The sequence below is a fragment of the Magnolia sinica genome, chromosome 7, assembly GCF_029962835.1.
Source record: "Magnolia sinica isolate HGM2019 chromosome 7, MsV1, whole genome shotgun sequence".
NCBI lineage: Eukaryota > Viridiplantae > Streptophyta > Magnoliopsida > Magnoliales > Magnoliaceae > Magnolia > Magnolia sinica.
The window spans coordinates 22,739,147-22,759,627 of record NC_080579.1 but is presented as its reverse complement, the minus strand read 5'-3'; the positions used below and the strand labels follow the sequence as shown (position 1 = coordinate 22,759,627).

The 20,481-nt window shown below is 40.8% G+C and overlaps 3 protein-coding genes across 8 annotated transcripts in view; 1 reads left to right on the top strand and 2 right to left on the bottom strand.

The window, feature by feature from the left end:
• The window catches only part of LOC131251208 (uncharacterized protein At1g03900-like), a 75,029-nt gene that overhangs the window by 48,510 nt on the left and 6,038 nt on the right, over positions 1 to 20,481 (bottom strand). The gene's annotated exons all lie outside the window — the stretch shown is intronic.
• On the top strand, positions 9,718 to 14,990 carry LOC131251206 (multiple organellar RNA editing factor 8, chloroplastic/mitochondrial-like). The gene is made up of 4 exons (XM_058251789.1): positions 9,718 to 10,123; positions 12,144 to 12,241; positions 12,328 to 12,393; positions 14,010 to 14,990. Exons 1-4 carry the CDS (start codon positions 9,744 to 9,746, stop codon positions 14,780 to 14,782), a joined length of 1,317 nt encoding a protein of 438 aa, XP_058107772.1. The 5' UTR covers positions 9,718 to 9,743; the 3' UTR covers positions 14,783 to 14,990.
• Positions 17,499 to 20,348, bottom strand: LOC131251207 (uncharacterized). 2 transcript variants are annotated; one of them, XM_058251791.1, is made up of 4 exons: positions 20,330 to 20,348; positions 18,838 to 18,928; positions 18,512 to 18,623; positions 17,499 to 18,009 (listed from the first exon to the last, which is right to left on the bottom strand). In XM_058251791.1, the coding sequence occupies exons 2-4, from the start codon at positions 18,840 to 18,842 to the stop codon at positions 17,680 to 17,682; spliced, it is 447 nt and encodes a 148-aa protein (XP_058107774.1). In that variant the 5' UTR covers positions 18,843 to 18,928; positions 20,330 to 20,348; the 3' UTR covers positions 17,499 to 17,679. The 2 variants fall into 2 exon arrangements, with proteins under 2 accessions (XP_058107774.1, XP_058107775.1); XM_058251792.1 differs by lacking the exon at positions 20,330 to 20,348 and having other exon boundaries at positions 18,838 to 18,933.

Sequence of the window (20,481 nt, the reverse complement as noted above, 5' to 3'; positions counted from 1 at the left end):
AAAAAAGAGAAGGAAAGAGAAAGAAAGTGAGAGAGAAAGTGGGAGATCGTTCTTGAAATTTAATCCCACCGCTCCACGTACCTAACTGCCACTTTTGTATCGCTATTCCAGCGATTCTGATGCCATTCTTAGGTAAGAAAAGCCTAACCCTAATCTGTTTTAGGGTTTTAAATACTGTAAGTGATGAAATAGCTAACCTATTTCATACTGTAGGTTGCTGTTGTGCCGTAGACAAAGACTCAGTATACAAACTAAGTTCGATACTTGTTTACCAGCGAAAGGTGCAGACTATAAATGTTTAGGTTATGGTTTTCAAGGCTTTCAATGTTAGTTAATGATTTATGACTGACTTGAATGCTATAACATGCTTAACTGCAATGTTTCCCGCACTTTACACATATATATGAACTATGTTGAATATAGTGCATTCTACGTGTTTGTTGATATGTCTGAATGAATATGGAATTTGAATTTATGCTTGCCATGATTATTAGCTATGGATATATGCTTGTTGTGTATGTGGCAACTCTTTTGAAAAAGGGGCTTGCTGGGATGTACGTTGTAATTAGTTTATTACATGTGTGTAATATGTGTAGGCTAAGTGTTTGATAAAATGCCTGAATGAGGAAATGTTTGTTTAAATACATGTAATGAGGGTGTTGAGATAGGATTCTCAATTCCCTTAACTATGTATATAGTTTCCTTTATGTAACCTACATCGCTACTATGTGCTTTATGGTTGAAATGCCTATGTACGCTAACATGTACCCTGTGTGTTTGTTGAAATGCTCATATGAGATCTGTATTTGAACATGTTGTTTGGCTTAATGTGAATGCTACTGTATGAAATCTGATTGGGGCTACGACGTAGTCCAGGAAATCGGTAATGGTTTATGATAGGTGGTCGTACTACTTAGCCACGATAGACACGCCTAATGAATCCGAGTCATACGCTGCTAGTCGATAGTGGTTAGGTCACGCGGAGTGCTTATGCGCTCCATGTCGATCGGCTCGACGTATGTTCGTACCAGTTGAGCTTGTCAAGCAACCCGGTTGACCCAATGTATGTTCACCATGTATGGACGCTACTACTTGAATCTAAGGTACCAAGCTTACCAGTGAGAAGCCCCATTAACCTTGGTATCTCGATCCGCTAAGACTCATGAGCTGGACATGGTGGTATGAGACACCGTGGTCGAGCTGTCGGCCTACGCCGGGGTGACAAGCCCACCCGTAGTGACCAGTGAGCAACCTAAGCTCGTGAGCCAAATACGGTGGTATGGGACACCGTATTCGAGCTGTCAGCCTACGACTAGGTGACGAGCCACTCGTAGTGACCTCGAGCATACTCTGAGCCTGCGTTGAGGCGACGAGCCTTTCCATAGTAACTAGAGTATAAGCTAGGCCTGCATCGAGGTGACGAGCCCTTTGTAGCGACCTGGAACCGTAATATCGTATGAGACTAGATAGGACTGATGACCCTAAAATGGATCATTGTTTGGGCAAATGATACAAGGGAGGTACCTTGGCTTCCCAACACTGTTGTATGAATCAATCTAAATAAGTATTGGCTAACATGAGCATGCACTGCACTGCATGTGCTTTGGCAAGGAAGAGCACTTTCGGGAGATTTCCATGCGCGTCGTGAGATGAAGACGCTGAGGGAGTGTAGGCGAGGGCATGCATCATTATCGCATACCATTCTTGCATTAACAAGAGTATTTAGGACTTGAATGTTGTACTACTTTATCATTACTGCTTGATTGAATTGATAACATGTTAACCTTTGCCTTATAGCTCCACTGAGTTGATCACTCACTCCCACGTTCTGGGACGGTGTTTTAAACACCCACTAGACTCTGTTGTAGTTTCAGAGGATGACTCGACTTATGATGCGGAGCTAGATTTCACGGATGATGAGGAGGCGTTCTCCTATATGCAATTGGCAGGCAGGTTTATGTAGGCCTGGATTTGCGTAAATGGGGTTACAGGGGCATGGATAGATGACACGACACTTCATTATTTTGTTTATTTTGAAAATACACTTGTAATTACTTAACTTAGTGGTGTTCATACTCTGGTGACTTACACTCACTTATACGATCTATATACATATCACAGTCCTCCGCTTGCAATATTTAAATGCCTTTGGAGTATGACATGCTGTTTTAACTTAATCCCACTCATGTTTAATGCACTAATACAGACAACATTAAATTATCATTTTCTATGTTGTATAAGTGATGCGTTAGAACTCGAAAGTTAAGTCTATGCTCGACTCCCAAATTTCAGGGCATTATAGAATCCTATGCCTGTTCCTACGTTTTGTCGCTCCATCCTAAGTCAAAGTACGTCAGTGTGCGTCATGTGACCATAACCCAGGTCCAGTTTAATCCAAATCATGCTCTGATACCAAATTATAACGCCCTAAAAATCGGGGGTCGAGCAGGAGCCCAACTCCCAAGTCCCAAAACATTACTTATGCAACATATATGATGATGATTGAATATTGTCTGTATTAGTGCATTAAACATGAGTGAGATTATACCAAATCAGTATATCATACTGCAGAGGCAATTAAATAACGCAAGCGGAAGACTGAGAGATGTATATAAGCATATATGGAACGTATAGACCATTGCCGGTCTCCAGAGTATGAATACATTGTCAGGTCAAATAATTACATGTATTAGTTCAAAATACAAAATATCAAAGATAGTCCAACTATAAATGATAAGTCCTGTAGCCCCTGTCGATCAAGACGGTATAAGTAAATCCGCCTGATAACTGCATATAAGAGAATTCCTCCTCATCGTCGTAGAAGTCAGGCTCCGCCTCATACGTTGCGTCGCCATCTGCAACTAAGACAGAGTCTGGTTGGTGTTTAAAATACTGTCCCAGAACGTGGGAGTTAGTGATCAACTCAGTGGAGCTATAAGGCAAAGGTTAACATATTATCAATTCAATCAAGCAGAAATGATAAAGCAGTACAACAATCAAGCCCTAAATACTCTTGTTAATGCAAAGATGGTATAATATGATGCATGCCCTCGCCTGCACTCCCTCTGCGAATTCATCTCACGGTTGCGGCATGCACCACTCCAGACACAGGCTACTTCCTCGCCAAAGCACTGTGTAATGCAATGTTATGATCGTGTTAACCAAGTTCTTACTTAGGTTTATTCATACAGCAGGGTTGGGAAGCTAAGGTACCTCCCTTATATCAATTTCCAAACAATGATCCATTCTAGGGTCGTCAGTCCTAGTAAATCTCATACGATATTGCGGTTCTAGGTGATTACAAAGGGCTCGTCACCTGATCAGTGTAGGCTAGTTTATACTCTAGTTGCTATGGAAAGACTCGTCGCCTCAACGCAGTTTCAGAGTATGCTCGAGGTCACTATAAAGGGCTTGTCACCTAATCAGTGTAGGCCGACAGCTTGAATATAGTGTCCCATGCCACCGTATTCAGCTCACGGGGCTGTGTTGCTCATTGGTCACTACGGGGAGGCTTGTCGCCCCAGCGTAGGCCGACAACTCAACCACGGTGTCCCATACCACCATGTCTGGCTCATGAGTCTTAGCGGATCGAGGTACTAAAGTTAAACGGGTTTTCCACTAGTGAGTTTGGTACCTTAGATTCAAGCAGTAGCGTCCATACATGATGAACATACATCGGGCCAATCGGGTTACTTGACAAGCTCAACTGGTACGAGCATACGGCGAGCCAATCGATATAGAGCGCATAAGCACTCTGCGTGGCCTAACCACTGTCGACTAGCAGCGTACGACTTGAATTCTTTAAACGTGTCTGGTGTGGCGAAACAACCTCGGCCGTCAAACCAGGATGTGTGACCGATTGCCTGTACTATTTTATAGTCCTAACCACACTCGATTCCAATAAGTAATCACATAAAGTAGTAAACGCAGTATTGAACAAATAATTCAGATCCTACAACCATTTAGCATTTTATGAAATACAGCATAAAGATGGATTCCCACATACGCATTCCATAAGTAAAACAGACAATATAGTACAAGTTGCATGGAGAGATTTATACACACAGTTAAGGTACTTGAGAATCTTATCTCGACACCTGTATAAAGTACAATGCACCAAATACTTACTCATACCGACATTTTTACAAACACTTAGACTACACATATCAACATACATAACATATCTTGATTATAATATATACTTGGATAGATCCTTCCAACAAGTAGTTGTCACATACACAACAATCATGTATTTGCATTCCATAGACACGGCAGGCACAAATCATAATCCCATATTCATTTAGTCATTTCAACAACACTTGGAGTACACTACACTCAACATAGTTCATATATATGTGTAAAGCATGGGAAACATTGTATCTAAGCATGTGATAGCATTCAAGTCAGTCATAAATCATTATCTGACATTGAAAACTATAACTTAAACATTTATAGTCCGCACCTTTCACTGGTAGACTCGTAACGAACTTAGTTTAAACACTAAGCCTGTGGCTACGGCACAACGGCAACCTATAGCATGAAATAGGTTAGCTATTTCATCTAATACACCGTTTGGAAACCCAAAATAGATTAGGGTTAGAATTTCTTACCTTAGAACTAAACTAGAATCACTGGTATAACGATACGGTAGCGGTGTTTCGATACTTAGAGCAACGGAGAACGATCTATGCAACAAAACCCTAACTTCCCTTACACTTTCTCTCTCTTTCCTTCTCTTTCTTTTCTCTTCTCTCACTTAGGTTAGTAAATTCGTATGGAGTGAGAGAGAGAGGGGGTTTTAAGCCTTTATATAGGCCCAGGACTGATGGAAATGGTCCCAGGGCCAAAGTATACTTAGGTTATATCCAAAGGGCGTCTGTTTCAGTCCAATGGAGCACTTTTGGTGGCCTCCCTTTAGCATGCGGTTGGACTTAAGCTCCTGACATTGGATTTAGGGCAAGCTGAGTTTTCGGTCCTATCGGATTTACAGATCAACCGTGGCATACCAGTTTCAGTTCAACGGTCACCGGTACTCGATCAGGACCACAAGTGCACCGACATAAGTTAGGAATTTTTCCTGATCCGAAAGTGTAATTGGGTCAGATTCTGACGGTCTGGATCCTTACATTTGGCCTGCAAGTGAATGACTCAATTCACTTAAATCTGGATTCATTTTCTAAAGATATTCGCGTTTCTCACACACTTCGCTTCAGGCTCAAGTTGTGCGTTTCTGGACACTGTTAGCACTTGATTTCCGAGATGGTTGTCAAACCTAGTAAAGCGGTCTTATTCGTATAGTTTCGAGGTCATCTGACTTTCGACGTGCGGTCCAGGTCCGATACGGAGTTTCAAGGTTCTCCCGAGAGCAACCGAGTCTAGAGATTGATTTGAGATTTCAGGGTAAAGTAACGACAATGATTCTGCACATTTTGGGTCTTGCAGATCATATATTTAAAGTGATTAGTGCTAATTTTTCAGGTACTCTAGTGTAGCACTAGCTAATTCTAGTCTAATTTCTAAAGGATTTGGTCTTGAGTGATTTATGACTGAGGTGATACTCGGATCCTTGCACAGATTTTTTCGAGATGTTACATGAGTAAACTCAGTTGGGCCCATCGTGATTGTATTTGTCTTATCCACTCCATCCATCCATTTTTTCAGATCATTTTAGTGGTTAAGACAAAAATTGAGGTATATCTAAAGCTCAAGTGGACCATACCACATGAAACCGTGGGAATAATGATTTCCACCGTTGAAACCTTTCTATGGTCCACAGTGATGTTTATTTTTCATCCAACCTGTTCATAATATCATAAAGACATGGATTAAGTGAAAACACAAATATCACATTGATCTAAAACTTCTGTGGCCCCCACAAAATTTTCAATGGTAGATGTTCAATTCACATTGTTTCCTGTGGTGTGGTCCATTTGAGCTTTGGATATGTTTCATTTTTAGGCAAACAACCTAAACTTATCTGTTAAAATCTATGGATGGAATGGATAAAATGCATGAATGACTATGGGAACCCACAGAGTTTACTTAGTATGCAATCCGCTTCCTAAAAATTGGGCAGCGGATTAGGGCTGTACATCGACTCGAGCCGAGGTGGGCCAAGCTCAGCTCGACTCATTCATGTTATACTCAAGTTCGAGGTCAAGCTCAATATTGAAGCTTTGGCTTGTTTGCCAAAGCTGTCGAGTCGAGCTAGTGATTAGAGTCGAGTTTACCTCGAGTCGAGCTTGAGCTTGTTCAACTCGACCCAAACCCTAACCCAACCAACCCAACCTGACCTAACCCATTGCCCAACCGGCCCTGATTATTATCTGAAAATAAAAATTAAAAAAAATCATATAATTATTGTATTAAATAAAAAATAAACCCACCTTTGTTTATGGATGCTTGGATGGTGATCAAATGGGCTGACTGCTGAGTGGGCCGAGTCGGATAACGAGAGAAAGAGAGAGTAGAGGGCAGGCCAACGGCGGCTAGGTTGGGTTTGGGGAAAAAAAAGAGAGAGAGAGAGGGATGGTAAGGGGAATGGGCGCGGTCGGGTAGGGTTTGTTTTTTATCTTTTAAGTGTGTGTGTGTGTGTATGTGTGTGTGTGTGTGTGTATTATAATATTAAAATTTTTACATGAGCCGAGTCGAGCTTGAGTTCGAACTTCGAGTCGAGTTGACTTCGAGTTGAAATGCACCATGCTCAAACTTGGCTCGAACTCAACTTGAGCTTCAGAAATTTAGCTTGACTTGACCCAAGTCGGCCATTCAAGCCGAGTCAATCCAAGCTAACACGAGCCGAATTGAGTGAGCTTTTCAACCTACCTCGACTCGTGTACAGCCCTAGGTGAGAGCCCGAATGCACGGACGTGGGTGGCACCCCTGACTATGGGGCTCATAGTTATGTATGTGCCTTAAATCCACACCTTCCAACCATTTTGAAAGCTCATTTTAGGGCATAATCCAAAAATATGAAGCTCACTCAAATCTTAGGTGGACCACACCACAGGAAACAATCATGATAAAATCCTCAACATCAAAACTTCATGGATTCCACTGAAATGTTTATTTGCCATCCAACCTGTTGATAAGATCACAAACACGTAGATGAAGAGACAACATGAATATCATCTTGATCCAAAGCTTCTTTTTTTTTTGGCCCACAAGAAGTTTTTAATGGTCAATCACCACTGTTTGATGTACTATGGTCTATCAGGGATTTTGAACTGCTTCATTTTTTAGATCATGCCATAAAATGACTATTCAATATGGATGGATTGTGTAGATGTTGTCACATACATCACAGTCAGCCCCACAGTGAGGGGTCTCACCCATGTGGGTGGATCCGGATCTCACTTAATCTGCTCCCATAAAATTGACTAATTGTCTTCTTCTTCTTCTTCTTCCTTTTTTTTTTTTTAAGTGAATATTTTTAATTTACCTCTGACCCTTTTCTTAGGAGAACTGTCATAATCCATCCATTGATTAGGAAATATATATTTAGAAATGGGTGTCCGATCATGAAAGCGGAGCACTCCAAAAATGAGGTTGATCCAATCATCATATGGCCCCAGATGCATGTGGAGGTTTTTTTTTTTTTTGGTTCATTATTTTCTATAGTGTGGCCTATATGATGGTTGTATCGACTTGATTTTTGAGATGTCCCATTTTCATGGTGGAGCAACCTTACTGGATGGGTGAGATGTTATACAGACATTTTGTCAGGCCCCACCCACAACTGGGTAAACACACAACTAATTATGAGGAGCATCTCTTCTAAAAAACAAAACTCATGGTCAGCAGGTAAGCTGCATGTGATCATGAAAGAAGGCATGTATTTGAACTCGGCCAAGCTGGGCTGGACCGATAGGTTGGGGACTTCAGTCCAAGCTTAAAATTAATCCGGCTATGCATCTATGGCCATGCTAATTGATCAAGGCCGGGTGCCAAGCTAGCCTGAGCTTGGGGCAGGAGGGCCACCTGAAGAGGATTGCACACCGAATAAATTTTGTGGGGCTCACTATGGATATATGTGTCTTATCCATGCAATACAACCATTTTTCCAAATCATTTCACGGTATGATTCCAAACTTGAATCATACCTAAAGCTATGGTGAACTGCACCACAAGAAACGGTGGGAATAAGCATAACCTGTTAGGGTTGAGGCGAAAAGATAGAAAATTAATCACCTAAAGGTAGGCTTAAGGCGTGTTATGATGTCGCTATCTTTAAGGCGATATTTGCACCCTATTGGTGATTAAACCAATTTGCAAGAGGGTTATAGCAAATCCGACTCTAGGATACAATAAGCATCTTCTCCAAGATCAAAAAAATGTGAGTTTTGGCCTGCAAAACCAAAATGCTTATTTATCATCCAACTTATATATATATATATATATATATATATATATATATATATATATATATATATTGTTACACATATGGGGATGAAGGGAAAACATAAATATTAACTTGATTCAAAATTATTGTGGCCTTTAAGAAAATTTTAAAGCTAGGCATTTACTTCTCAATGTTTCCTGCAGTGCAGTCCCAGAGTCTTGGATATGTTTTAATTTTGACTCATACACTAAAATGAGATGTCATGTGATGTGAATAAAACATACAAGTCATGGCAGGTCCCATAGAGTTTATTCTTGCTTATTACACAATCCGCTTCGGGGCCACCATGCCACTTGTTGAGGGGCGCATATTGGATGCTAACCCAGACCTAGCTAGAGACAGGTCCAATTACAGGCTCCATGAGACTCATTGCGATGTATATGTTTTATTCACACCATTCATCCATCTTATAATATCATTTTATAGTATGAGCTTGGTGGGTTGAAGGTTCAAGTGGACCACTCAACAAGAATCAATGTGAATTGGAAGTTAACAATTAAAACTATTTTGGCCCTTAATAAGTTTTCAACTGTAAGAGTTCAATTCCTCCGCTTCTTGTGATGTGGTACAGACTCCTTTTGAGCTCCCACCCTCCTAAAATGATCAGTCAAAATGGATGGAGGGTGTGGATACATCTCGGTGGCCCAGGGAGCCTACATGACTGTCCCTCCCTAGCTAGGTACTGGCGGGGTTAGCGCCCAATCCGCCCCCCTATCAGGTGGGCCATGTGACTCTCCCCTAATGAGTGGATCATTTCTAGGCGATGATAGCTGCACATGTACCCTCAAACGGATCTTCCAAATGTGTGAAGATGTCCGCACTCTCTCGATTGAAACCATCGCATTTCTCTCCACCGCTGTAAAACTCTTAAAAATGGACGGACGGGATTAGATGCTGACAGGTTGAGTGAGTAGCGAGTCAGCTACCGAAGTAATGTCACGAAGTTCTGTGGGCCCCATTATGATGTATGTGTCGTATCCACACCGTCCATCTATTTTTTGAGATATCATTTTAGGGCAACAGCCAAAGAATGAGGCAGATTAAAAGTTGTAGTGGACCCCACCACAGAAAACAGTGAGAAGAGTGATTCCTACCGTTGAAACTATCCTAAGGCCCACTATAATGTTTATTTGAAATCCAACCTGTTCGAAAGTTAAATAAGACATGAAAGAAGGGAAAACACAAATATCAGTTTGATCTAAAACTTTCGTGGCCTTTAGAAGTTTCTAATGGTGGGCGTCACTGTCCCGTCATAAACCGCTACTCAACCCGTCATTAACCGCATTCCGCTTCTCATTTCTCTCCCTGGTTTTACACCTCTCTAGGGTTTTGACAGAGCAAAATGGCGATGGCGTTCTTGGGCCGAACCCTAATGTCAAATACCACCATCTCACTCTCCACTATCTTCTCTCGTTCTTTCTCTTCCTCCTCTCATCTCTATCGCTCTTCTCCTCTCCTCCGCTTCCGCCTCCTCGCCGCCCTACCGGGCCTCCGACTTTATCCGCCGGCTTCCGGCCTCCGATGCTTCTCGACCCGACCGACGACGTCCTCGTTGAACGACCCCTCGCCGAACTGGAGCAACCGTCCGCCGAAGGAGACTATTTTATTGGAAGGCTGCGATTTCGAGCACTGGCTCATCGTCATGGAGCCGCCTGAGGGGAACCCTACAAGAGACGAGATTATCGATAGCTACATTAAGACGCTAGCCCAGGTCCTTGGAAGGTCAGTGTTTTCGTTCTCCTTTATTTGCTTGGGTTTTGGTTTTTGGGATTAGGGTCTGGTTGTGTTTTCTTTGAATGGAATTGAGGATTTTGTGGCAGGGAGGATTTTATTTGGATTTGTCTTTGGATGTGTCTGTCGCGATTTGGATTTTTTTTTTTTCCTGTTGAGAAATCTGGAATTGGGGCTTCTTTGATATTTGGATCAGTTAGGAATGAATCTTGTTTGGTGTCAGTTTCGAACAAGTATTATATAGAGTATTCCGAATTCTGAAATGGGTTTCTGGCCATTTATGAGAACGCATTTAGGGTGTGTTTGGTAGACGCCAGCTAACAAATGAGTTCATCTGATAACTAGAAGAACCTTGCTCTTCAAATTTGCAATTAATCATTTTTATGGAATTATTTAGTCATATTGAATAGTGTTTTCAGTCTTCTGAAATGGGTTTCTGGCCATTTTTGAGAAGGTATTTAGGCCTCTTTGGTAGACCCCTAAAAGTGAGTTGATCTCATTATGGTTAATTGTAATTATGTGTTAGGGCCTGTGTGGATGCCTGTTAGTTGGAAGTGACTTACAGGGTAGTCACTTACTGGTGCTGTTTGGGGGAAGAAATTCACTTGTAAGTCACTTACAACCCGTAGTCGATTGAGCACTAGGGTATGTTCTTTTTTTTCTTTTTCTTTTTCTTTTTTCTGCATTTGCATTGGGCCCATGGTTTATGTTTATTTAAATCCATACATCATTGCACATGTTTACATCCATGGCCCTACAAAGATGGGCCATCATGGAGTTCATAACAGTGAATTGATCCTGGTTAGTGATCAAAGGCCAGACCTTTCTCCTGTTGACTCTGGACTACCGGTTGAACATTTGCCTGACCCACCATTGTGGTGCCCACAGCTGATAGTATAATATTCGGTCCATCATTACACCTTAACTATCAATCACAAATGGTTCAATTTGTTTGTTTGTGATGCATTACCTTTCTCCTGTTGACTCTGGAATACTGATTGGACATTTGCCTGACCCACCATTGTGGTGCCCACAACTGATAGTATAATATTCGGTCCATCATTACACCGTAACTATCAATCACAAATGGTTCAATTTGTTTGTTTGTCATGCATTAGAATTTTTTAATTGTTTTTCAATCGTGATTGTTCCAGTCGCATTTATTTACATTATAATGAAGCAGAAAGTAAGGCTATAATTGAAGTGTCTGATTAGTTCAGAACAATGATATTGTGTCCCTATCTCTCTGTTTATTCATCTTTATAGCAATTGTTTTATATACGCAATGGATATCATATGTCACCGATCACTTGTAAGAGGATTATATACCATCTACTCTATTTTTCCTTTTGGGCATATCCATTGGAACATTGATAGGTCCTTATTTTATTAATCATTCTTGCAATTATTTTTATGTAGCCGATGGTAGTCGTAATTCACCACTCACTTTTATGAGGAATGCATATCATATGCTTGTGTTTTTTCTTGTAAATGTATCCCTTGACTACAGGGATTTTCTTTCTTGTAAATATATCCCTTGATTGGCATACAATGCATTTTGGCATCGATTGTGGGGTTTTAAGCAATTGTTTATATGTATTTGATTGAGACATTGTGAGTCTGGAATAAATATATTTATATTAAGATAATATAACAAATGAATGATGGTTGAGATTTATGTTATTTGAATGATCATGAAGATTTATATATGTCTGATTGATTGGTGCTAAGTGTTATGTATATGTGATTGCAATTCAATGAAATTGGGTGAAACTTAGAATGAATGTAATTCTCCCCTCTGATTAAACTGATCAACAGATGAAGTTGGTGCACTTTGTGTATGAGTTACAAACCAAAACTCGGGTCTAAGGGTGCACACTCTATACCCAGATTCTGGGGCATGACACATACTATTTTGCTAATACACGTGTTTGCATTTTAGAAATATTATTGGGTATGAAGTGAGTTGATTCTAAGTTGTTGTTTTTGTTTTCCTTGTTTGTCTATGCAGTGAAGAAGAAGCAAAAAAGTCAATTTACTCAGTATCAACTAGGCACTACTTTGCTTTCGGATGCCTTGTCTCGGAGGAACTTTCTTACAAGATTAAGCGTATGCCCAAACATAGTTACCTCATAACTGTTTTTTCGGTTTAGATTTGAGAATGCAATTTGTATTGATTTTTATTTTAAATACAGCTTTGCCAAGAGTTCGGTGGGTTCTTCCTGATTCTTACTTGGATGTCAAGAATAAAGATTATGGAGGTAATGATAGAACTTATTTACTTGCTAAGTACTCTCCTTTCTTTGAGGTCGGTTTGGACGGATCTCATGCATGGTGCATCATTTTAAGTTTACATAATTAATACATCCATACATGAATGCATTTTGAATTGTATAGACACATTTGTATGTTGTTCTATGTTCTTTGCAGTATGTATGACTATTTTATGGATTATCTAATTATATCCACTGGTAGATGAACCTATCCACACACACACACACATACAGAATATGTTCCACTAAGGTCAACCTTACTGGAGTTTACTAGGTGTATCAGACAACCATGATGTGTTGGACATCCACGCCTTCCACTAGATGCCCAAAATTCAGACCAATCCATGACTTAGGTCAGCCAGACCGAAGGAAGCAATTGAGAGTGGGACGCCCACCATAGGTTTGTGTGTGAGACCAACAAAGATCTGGTTCAGACGCTTGGCCTGTCCTCTCAATGCACAGGGATGAGAGGTTTCACCAAAATTTCTGGCCATTCCAAAACTCGTGTGGGTGGCATGAAGTGATATTACTTTCTTTTCTCTCTCTCTCTCTCTCTCTCTCTCTCTTAAAAATTTTTATTTTAATGAGTGATTTTACCTGTTCTATGCAAGATTTCACACTGCTCCAAGTGTGAAGTGGTTTTACAGTTTTTTTTTTTTTTTAAATGAGGGACTTTACATGTTATATGCATGGTTTCACACTGCTCTAGATTGTGTGGCTCTATCGAGTTTTGAATATGGCTAATTTTGGGGCATCCCATGTTGAGGGAAGCCACCAGATGCGCACTTCAGTTCCTCCATACACAAGGTGTGAACCTTATGGGAACATTGTTCCACATGCGCATGCACACCCATCAATTTATATACATGGATACACGTCCATGGATGGTATTAAAAGACAACTGTTCCATAACGGTAAAGGTGGTGTTTGTTACCCAAAATGGGGTTGTATCATCCAATTTGAAAGAAGAAAAAGAAAAGAAAAGAACCCATAATGGGCCGATACAGGGAAAATACACATTTCCCCCCTTATGGGACTTTAATGGACCATTATGGTCCTATAACAGCCATTATGGGGGGGGGGGGGGGGGGGGAGAAAGAGAGAGAGAGCATGTTCTAATTTCAGTTTCACCTTATCTTTCTTTGGATAGGGATGTGCATTTGAATCATTGATACCATTTTAGGGGACAATAGTCAACTGTTAGAAGGTCACAATATCCAAATTTGTGGCACTGCAATGGATGGTACAAAGTCCTCCAGCTTTTCATGCTTTTGGAGAACTTCCAGCGAGAGAGCATATAAGAGGTCGATATAATTAATATATTATGGACATTTTTGGTAATTTATTCAAAAAGTTTTCCCGGCGTTGTGGGATCCTATTCAAAGCAGTAACTTATTGTTCCAAGTCCTAATGAACTCTTGTTGTCTCCTTGCTATATTTATGGCTAGTTATTGGTTGAGAATTTGATTGTTCCAAGTCCTAATGAACTCTTGTTGTCTCCTAGCTATGTTTATGGCTAGTTATTGGTTGAGAATTTGAGGTGACATTCCTTTTTCTAATATAGTTTTGATTTGTTCTTGTATCACATGGATATGTTCTGGCAGGGGAACCTTTCATAGATGGAAAAGCTGTTCCATATGATCCTAAATACCATGAGGAATGGGTTCGAAACAATGCACGTGCAAACGAGAGGTCTAGGCGCAATGATAGGCCTCGCAATTTCGATCGATCAAGGAACTTTGAGAGAAGAAGAGAGAATATGCAGAACCGTGATTTTCAGAGCAGAGATGCACCTCCAATGCCCAATCGGGATTTCCAGAACCGGGACGTGCAGAGCTCAATGCCTCCTAGAGAGAATGTTGCCGGGGGCATGCCTAATAGGGATGCTGGACCGGGTGGAGGATACTCAAACATGCCCAACAACAGTGGACCAGGTGGAGGATACTCAAACATGCCCAACAACAGCGGACCAGGTGGAGGATACTCAAACATGCCTAACAGTGGTGCTCCAGGTGGAGGATACTCAAACATGCCCAACAGCGGTGCTCCGGGTGGAGGATACTCAAACATGCCCAACAGTGGTAGTCCAGGTGGGGGATACTCAAACATGCCCAACAGCGGCGGGCCTAGCGGGGGGTATTCTAACATGCCCAACAGCGGTGGGCCAAGCGGGGGATATTCGAACGTGCCTAACAGTGGCCCTGGATATATGCCTAATAGGGATTTTCAACAAAGCAGGGAGATACCAAACAAAGAGTACCAGAACAACTACACGCCAAACAGAGATGCGGGAAACATTCCAAGTGGCAATGCTTATCAGGGAAGAGATACGCCAGGGAGAGATTTGCCCCCAATGCAAAACAGAGACTATCAGTAGGTCTGATATGGGGAGCATGCTGAGTGATAGTGTGCTTATCAAGTAAGTTGTTTTTGTGAAGAGTAGTATTGGATGTTGGTTATATCCCAATGAGTTTTTTCAAACCCTTTTGTTGCAACAGTTTACATACTCCTGATAAAACTATTATCTAAGAGATTTTGCTAATTCCACATGCGCGCATGTGTCATAATGTGATGCGTTTGATGTATGAGGGATCCATTAGATGAGTAATGTTGTTTGCATCTTCTGGCATAAAAATCAAGGACGTCGAACTTGGATGTATGGGTCCAAATGCCTCTGTAAATTTGAACCAGTCAAAAAAGGTGTCGGGTCTCTTTAATAAATGAAAACCAACCATTTTGCAAGAAAAGGCGATGAGTTAGTAGAACTTCTTTAATCAACAAAAACTAACCATTTTGCAATGCTGGGTGGGAAGCAATTACATGAATGACTTGTGATTGACACCCTTTCCATTTTCACTTGGAATTGTTACTCTTGCTTATTCACCTGATTTTGTATATTTTCATTTTATGCAGCGCAATAATTATGAAATTCTGTTAGTTTAGAATTCCCAACTCTGACATTATTATTACCTTGTTATAGCTATTAAAAGTTCATACTGCAATGCCCTGAGCATATAGTGCATCCTGTTGTATATTCCTCCTTGTAGGAGTTCTGTAATTGTTTGTGCTGCTTCACTTCTAACTGTTAACAAGGTTGTTTGTTTATCTGTGTGATTTGGATTCATTTACTACATGAAGCGTGCCATGGTTCCTTGTTTGGATTGGTGGAAACAATAGAAAAATGTGGAATGGAAATCTATTTCCATATCTATGGGAAATGGAACTGTTAATTCTAGGTTTCTGTGCTTACAAAACATGTTAATCATTTGATCTTTTAACATTTGTATGGAAATCACTTTTGCTACAACAAACAGGTTAATATGGAATTTTTTTTAATGGAATTATCTTCTCTGATGGGACAATTGATTTTTCATATTCATATTTTAGTTTGTTGATGCTTTCCTTTTCAGCAAAACTTGTTCGATTTACATGTGTGGCCCACCACCCCTTCATCATTGGAATTTCTATATTGGGACCAACTGACAAATGACCCATATCTTGCACTTGTGTACGTTCTCCACTTGTGAACCTCGTTTGGTAGAGGCAAAAGGAGGATGTGGATTTATGTGTAGGGTTGGCAACTAGCATAGTCAGCCTCAAGCTCAAGCTAGGAAAATTTGTTTGGGTGGATGGGCCCAATCAGGCCTTGCCCGGAATTTGATAATATCCCCGTTGACAAAGTGGGCCTCATAGGCACAAAGAAATAGGCACTTTGGAATAATCCCATGATTCTACATTCATGATGCATGGGCCGCCTAATCGAGTATTGGAATAATGGCTTTTTTGTAGGAAAGAACAGGGCCATATGAAGTTGGGTTCAGCTAAAATGACTTGAGCCCCCATGCCTGGCCTGAAAATTAATCAAGCCTATATCATGCGCCAAGGTAATATAGGTCCAAGCCTGGTTACAAAGACAGGTTGGGTTGCTAGCCTGGCCCACTGCCACCCTTAGAAATTAGATACTTTGACAGGGTTATGACACAACGTATTCAGAAGTTGGACATGCTCTATAAATTAATTGAAATTATACTGGCTAAATTAAAAAACCAATTTAGCTCCGCACAATCGCAATTTGTAATTGCTTCAGCATTTATTAATATGTTTGTGCTATTTTTTTACGCAGCTTGTTCCCATTCCCAAGTTTCAATTCATCAGCCAGTTTTTTAACGCAGTTTGCTCGCATGCAGAAGTTTCAAATTATTTTTTCCCCTTACGCAGCATAAACGCTTCTTTCTGAATTATTGCCACATGACCTTGATAAGCATTCATCATCATCAGAAACCATCCACGGTGATCGGAACAAAATGCTCGCAATGCTTGTAGAAACCTCATTTGTTGCTTTTGATAATTTGCAACTGTCATTGGAGTTGGAAGCTTCTCCAATAGATTAGTTATTTGTTATCAAACTTTTACTCTAAAGAGATTGGAAAATAACTGGATGCAAGAATGTTACAAAATCATCCAGTGCTGAAAAATTTGCTGTCCTGGCTCCTGTAGCCCATGCCTGCACATGACACAACAGGGTCCATAAATGTGCAGCATCCAGGCCATCTATCAGGAAGGTCCTTATGTGTAGATGCCCTCTCAACGGCTCGGGTCCTCACCAAACAATTTTTTTTTTTGAACGGGGCTGCATGTGACCACCGCGAACTTGTGTTCTTCACCCATTCTCCATGTCGGAGACCCGGAGACCCATAACCTCACCTTAGAAATATGAAACCGACTTCCAGAGTTTGCTTGGGCCCACATGCCCGTCCACACTGGCATGAATGTGGGATGTCCAGTGGTACACGTGCATCAGCAAAGCATGTATTAGAACAAGGGATGGTTCAATAATGGTGCAACAAATTCAACATATAGGTACAGCCTGCCTGATGAGCCGACTAGCCTGATTTTAGGCCAAGTAATCTGCACAATGGGGCCCATCTGCTGCATGTCCAGGATTTGCACACACACATGCCAGGTGAATGCATAACTGCAGGTTGGGCTTATGCTCCACCATTGCTTTTAACATTCATCCAAACAAAAAAAAAAGCTTCTACCACCAGAAAACAATGAATCAAGCGGCATTCTGAGCGACATTAAAAAAATGCATTATAATAATTTTATACAAATTCTATTTTCTAAGTAAATCGAGATCATCAATCTCCGAAAGTGTAGAACCTCTCAACCAAACTAACGGGTATAAAATTGGTGCATTGACCAAAACCAAGACATACTTCCCAATGGAAGCATGCAACCATTTCAAGCATTCAAGCAAAGAAAATTTGAGATTCAAAAAACAAAGCTATCCGCCGCCTGAAAATCTCCAAAGTCATCTTCCACGGTATCTTGAGAGTTCTTATCTTCTTGTGAAGAAGGTTCTTTGGATTGACATTCTTTCGTACCATGTGGGTCAGAATCATCAGTAGTCCCCTGAAGACTGAAATTAGATGGAAAGTTTGCTGGTGCTTTCTGAGCAGTGCTAACAGGTGAAAGTGGAGCTGGTGGGGGCGGTGGTGGTTTGAGACAGATTGTGGGCTCTTTCATATTTGCCTTTTCTTCCAATGAGAGATTGCTGAGACCCTGCTCAAAAAATGTAGACTTGGAACTACAAGATCCCTTCTGCAGTTACGATGACTCACGTGATTATCACAACCTTGCTCCAATCAATAGTACTTGTCATTTCTAATGCAGTAGGTAGTTAATGAAGCAAGAAGAGGACTTGTAAGGTTGCTAGCCTTTGATGTTCCCAATTCTGTACATGTGGACCCCATATTTGGTGATCCAGACCAATAATTTGATGGACCTGTAATTGGAGGGTGCCCCAAAAGATTCTCAGATTAGAAATCCTATTCCTTCGACCAGTGACCTAAAACATGTAAAGTGTAAAAAAAAAAAAAAAAAAATTTTTTAAAAAAAGGGGATATGGTCCACCAATTCAACTGAAAAAGGACAGATAAAAAATTTCCATTCTGGGAGTTATTTGGGGCATCCGCCCAAGGTTGGGGCCCATCATATTAACAGTTTGAATCACCAAGGTCACATGCATGATTGGGATTCACAGCGAACTGTACATTTTCCACGGCTCAGGAACCGATAGTTTCCTCGATGCAAGAAATCCTACTTTCTTTATTTGCAACACCAGTGTTTCCCCTTCTTTTAGACTGTAATCAACTGAGGACGTCTTCTGATAATGCTGCTCCATCTCTTCAGCAGTCTTCTTTTTGTTTAGGTATCTTTTGGATCATGAAGGAGGAACAATTTCACATGGTCGCATTTACTAGTTCGATCTTGATAGCCAAAATTGTGATTTGGTCCACAACGCCCATGAACAAAAAGGTTCAACCATACGAAACAGTTTGAAATAGCAGTTCTTCAAACAAAAGGAAAATGAGAATTCACAAAAGGATACTTCATAAAGGGAGAAAACGAGAATTCACAAAAGGATACTTCATATGGTCATGAAGGGCAGCTTGGAAGTCATAAGCTTGGGTTCTTTCTCAAAAACCTATACCAATGAAAGCATGCCGTAGACGACCACCTGCACACGTTTCAACCCCATGAGCATCAAAGAAAAAGTGGACCATTGTAAAGAGGAATGGCATCCAATAAGTGCTTTCCTTAGCAAGGGAATATGCACCACAATTACAATCCCAGTAATGAAGAAAAATGAAATGTTTAATGTCAAGAAAAACTCCCTGATTTCGTGAATCACAAAGGCAAGTTTCCACATTCTCAATTCTAAATTCAGAGGAGAACAGTGTTCAGCTACATTCTAATAATAATGGGCACTTTGAAGTTTGGTAGTCCAGGAGAACTGTAGTCTTCTGCCATTGGCAGGAGGCAGAGGAGACGACTGAAAAGTGATGGTACCCTCTGTGTATGCTCCACGGTTCTTGTGGATAACTAAACCTGTCTGCACAGTTTTTTTTCATTTATGATAATTACCAAAATAATAATGCAGGTTGCACATTAAAAGAAGAAGAAAAAAAAAAAAACCCAATGATTTGATTTCCTAGATCCATCCATAAAGGCCTGCAATTTTTCAAGAGCAAGAATGACGAAGACAGACAAAGGTGACCAGTTATTGCCATCTACTGATTCAGATAATATGATAACATTGTTACGTCATCATCTAAGCCTCATCCCAACTAATTGGGGCAGCTACATGAATCATTTTCTGCCATACCACTCTAAGCAGGAGGTTATGGCATAAGTTTGACGACATCTGCCAACCTGACGCAACCCTCCTTTATCTGGGCTTGGGACCGGCAATGGGAGCACAAGACTCCCATAGGCACAATTTAATAGACTATCACATACATGCCTCAAGGGTGAGCAAGCAATGTATGTTCGTGGAGGGGTAGTTGCCGGGCAAACACTAAGCATGACGCACCGATACACATGAAAGGTCAGGCTCAAGTAGTTGGCTGCACAATATAGCAAGCAACCCACCAATACATGATTACCAACACAACACATGCAACACGGTAAGAGCCCGCACAAACCTCAGCACAACTATTGTGTGCTAAGCATGAAGCACCCACATGCATGAAAGGTCAAGCTCAAGTAGTTCGCTGCTCAAAATAGCAAGGAAGCCAACACGTGATCACCAACATGACTCACATGACTCACATGCCAACATGGTCAGGCCCATGCACACTTTAGTACAACTATTGTACATTATCCACAAAGGGAAGTTTGCAACAATTGATGTCTAGAGCATGTAGTGCCAGATGAGCCCACTGAGCACACTTTAAAAAAAGAACACCATCATCATCATCTAAGACTTCTCCCAACTAATCAGAGTTGGCTACATGAATCCTGTTATGCCATTCCACTCTATCAAGGGCCATAACTTCAAGTTTTAAAACATAAATAAAAAAGAAAGCCTTTGCATGTCAAGGAATAAATCAGTGGCAAAAAGATAATAGCAATGTACCTATATTCTCTTCCAACCGAAGAACGAAGTATTTGCGTAAGCATGGGATAAAAATTCAGAGATGAAGACTCATACCCTATTACAATATCAGTAATTTGAACTTAAGGAAAACACATAATTGAGGAAACTGTAATTTTCCCATCTGATTGAGT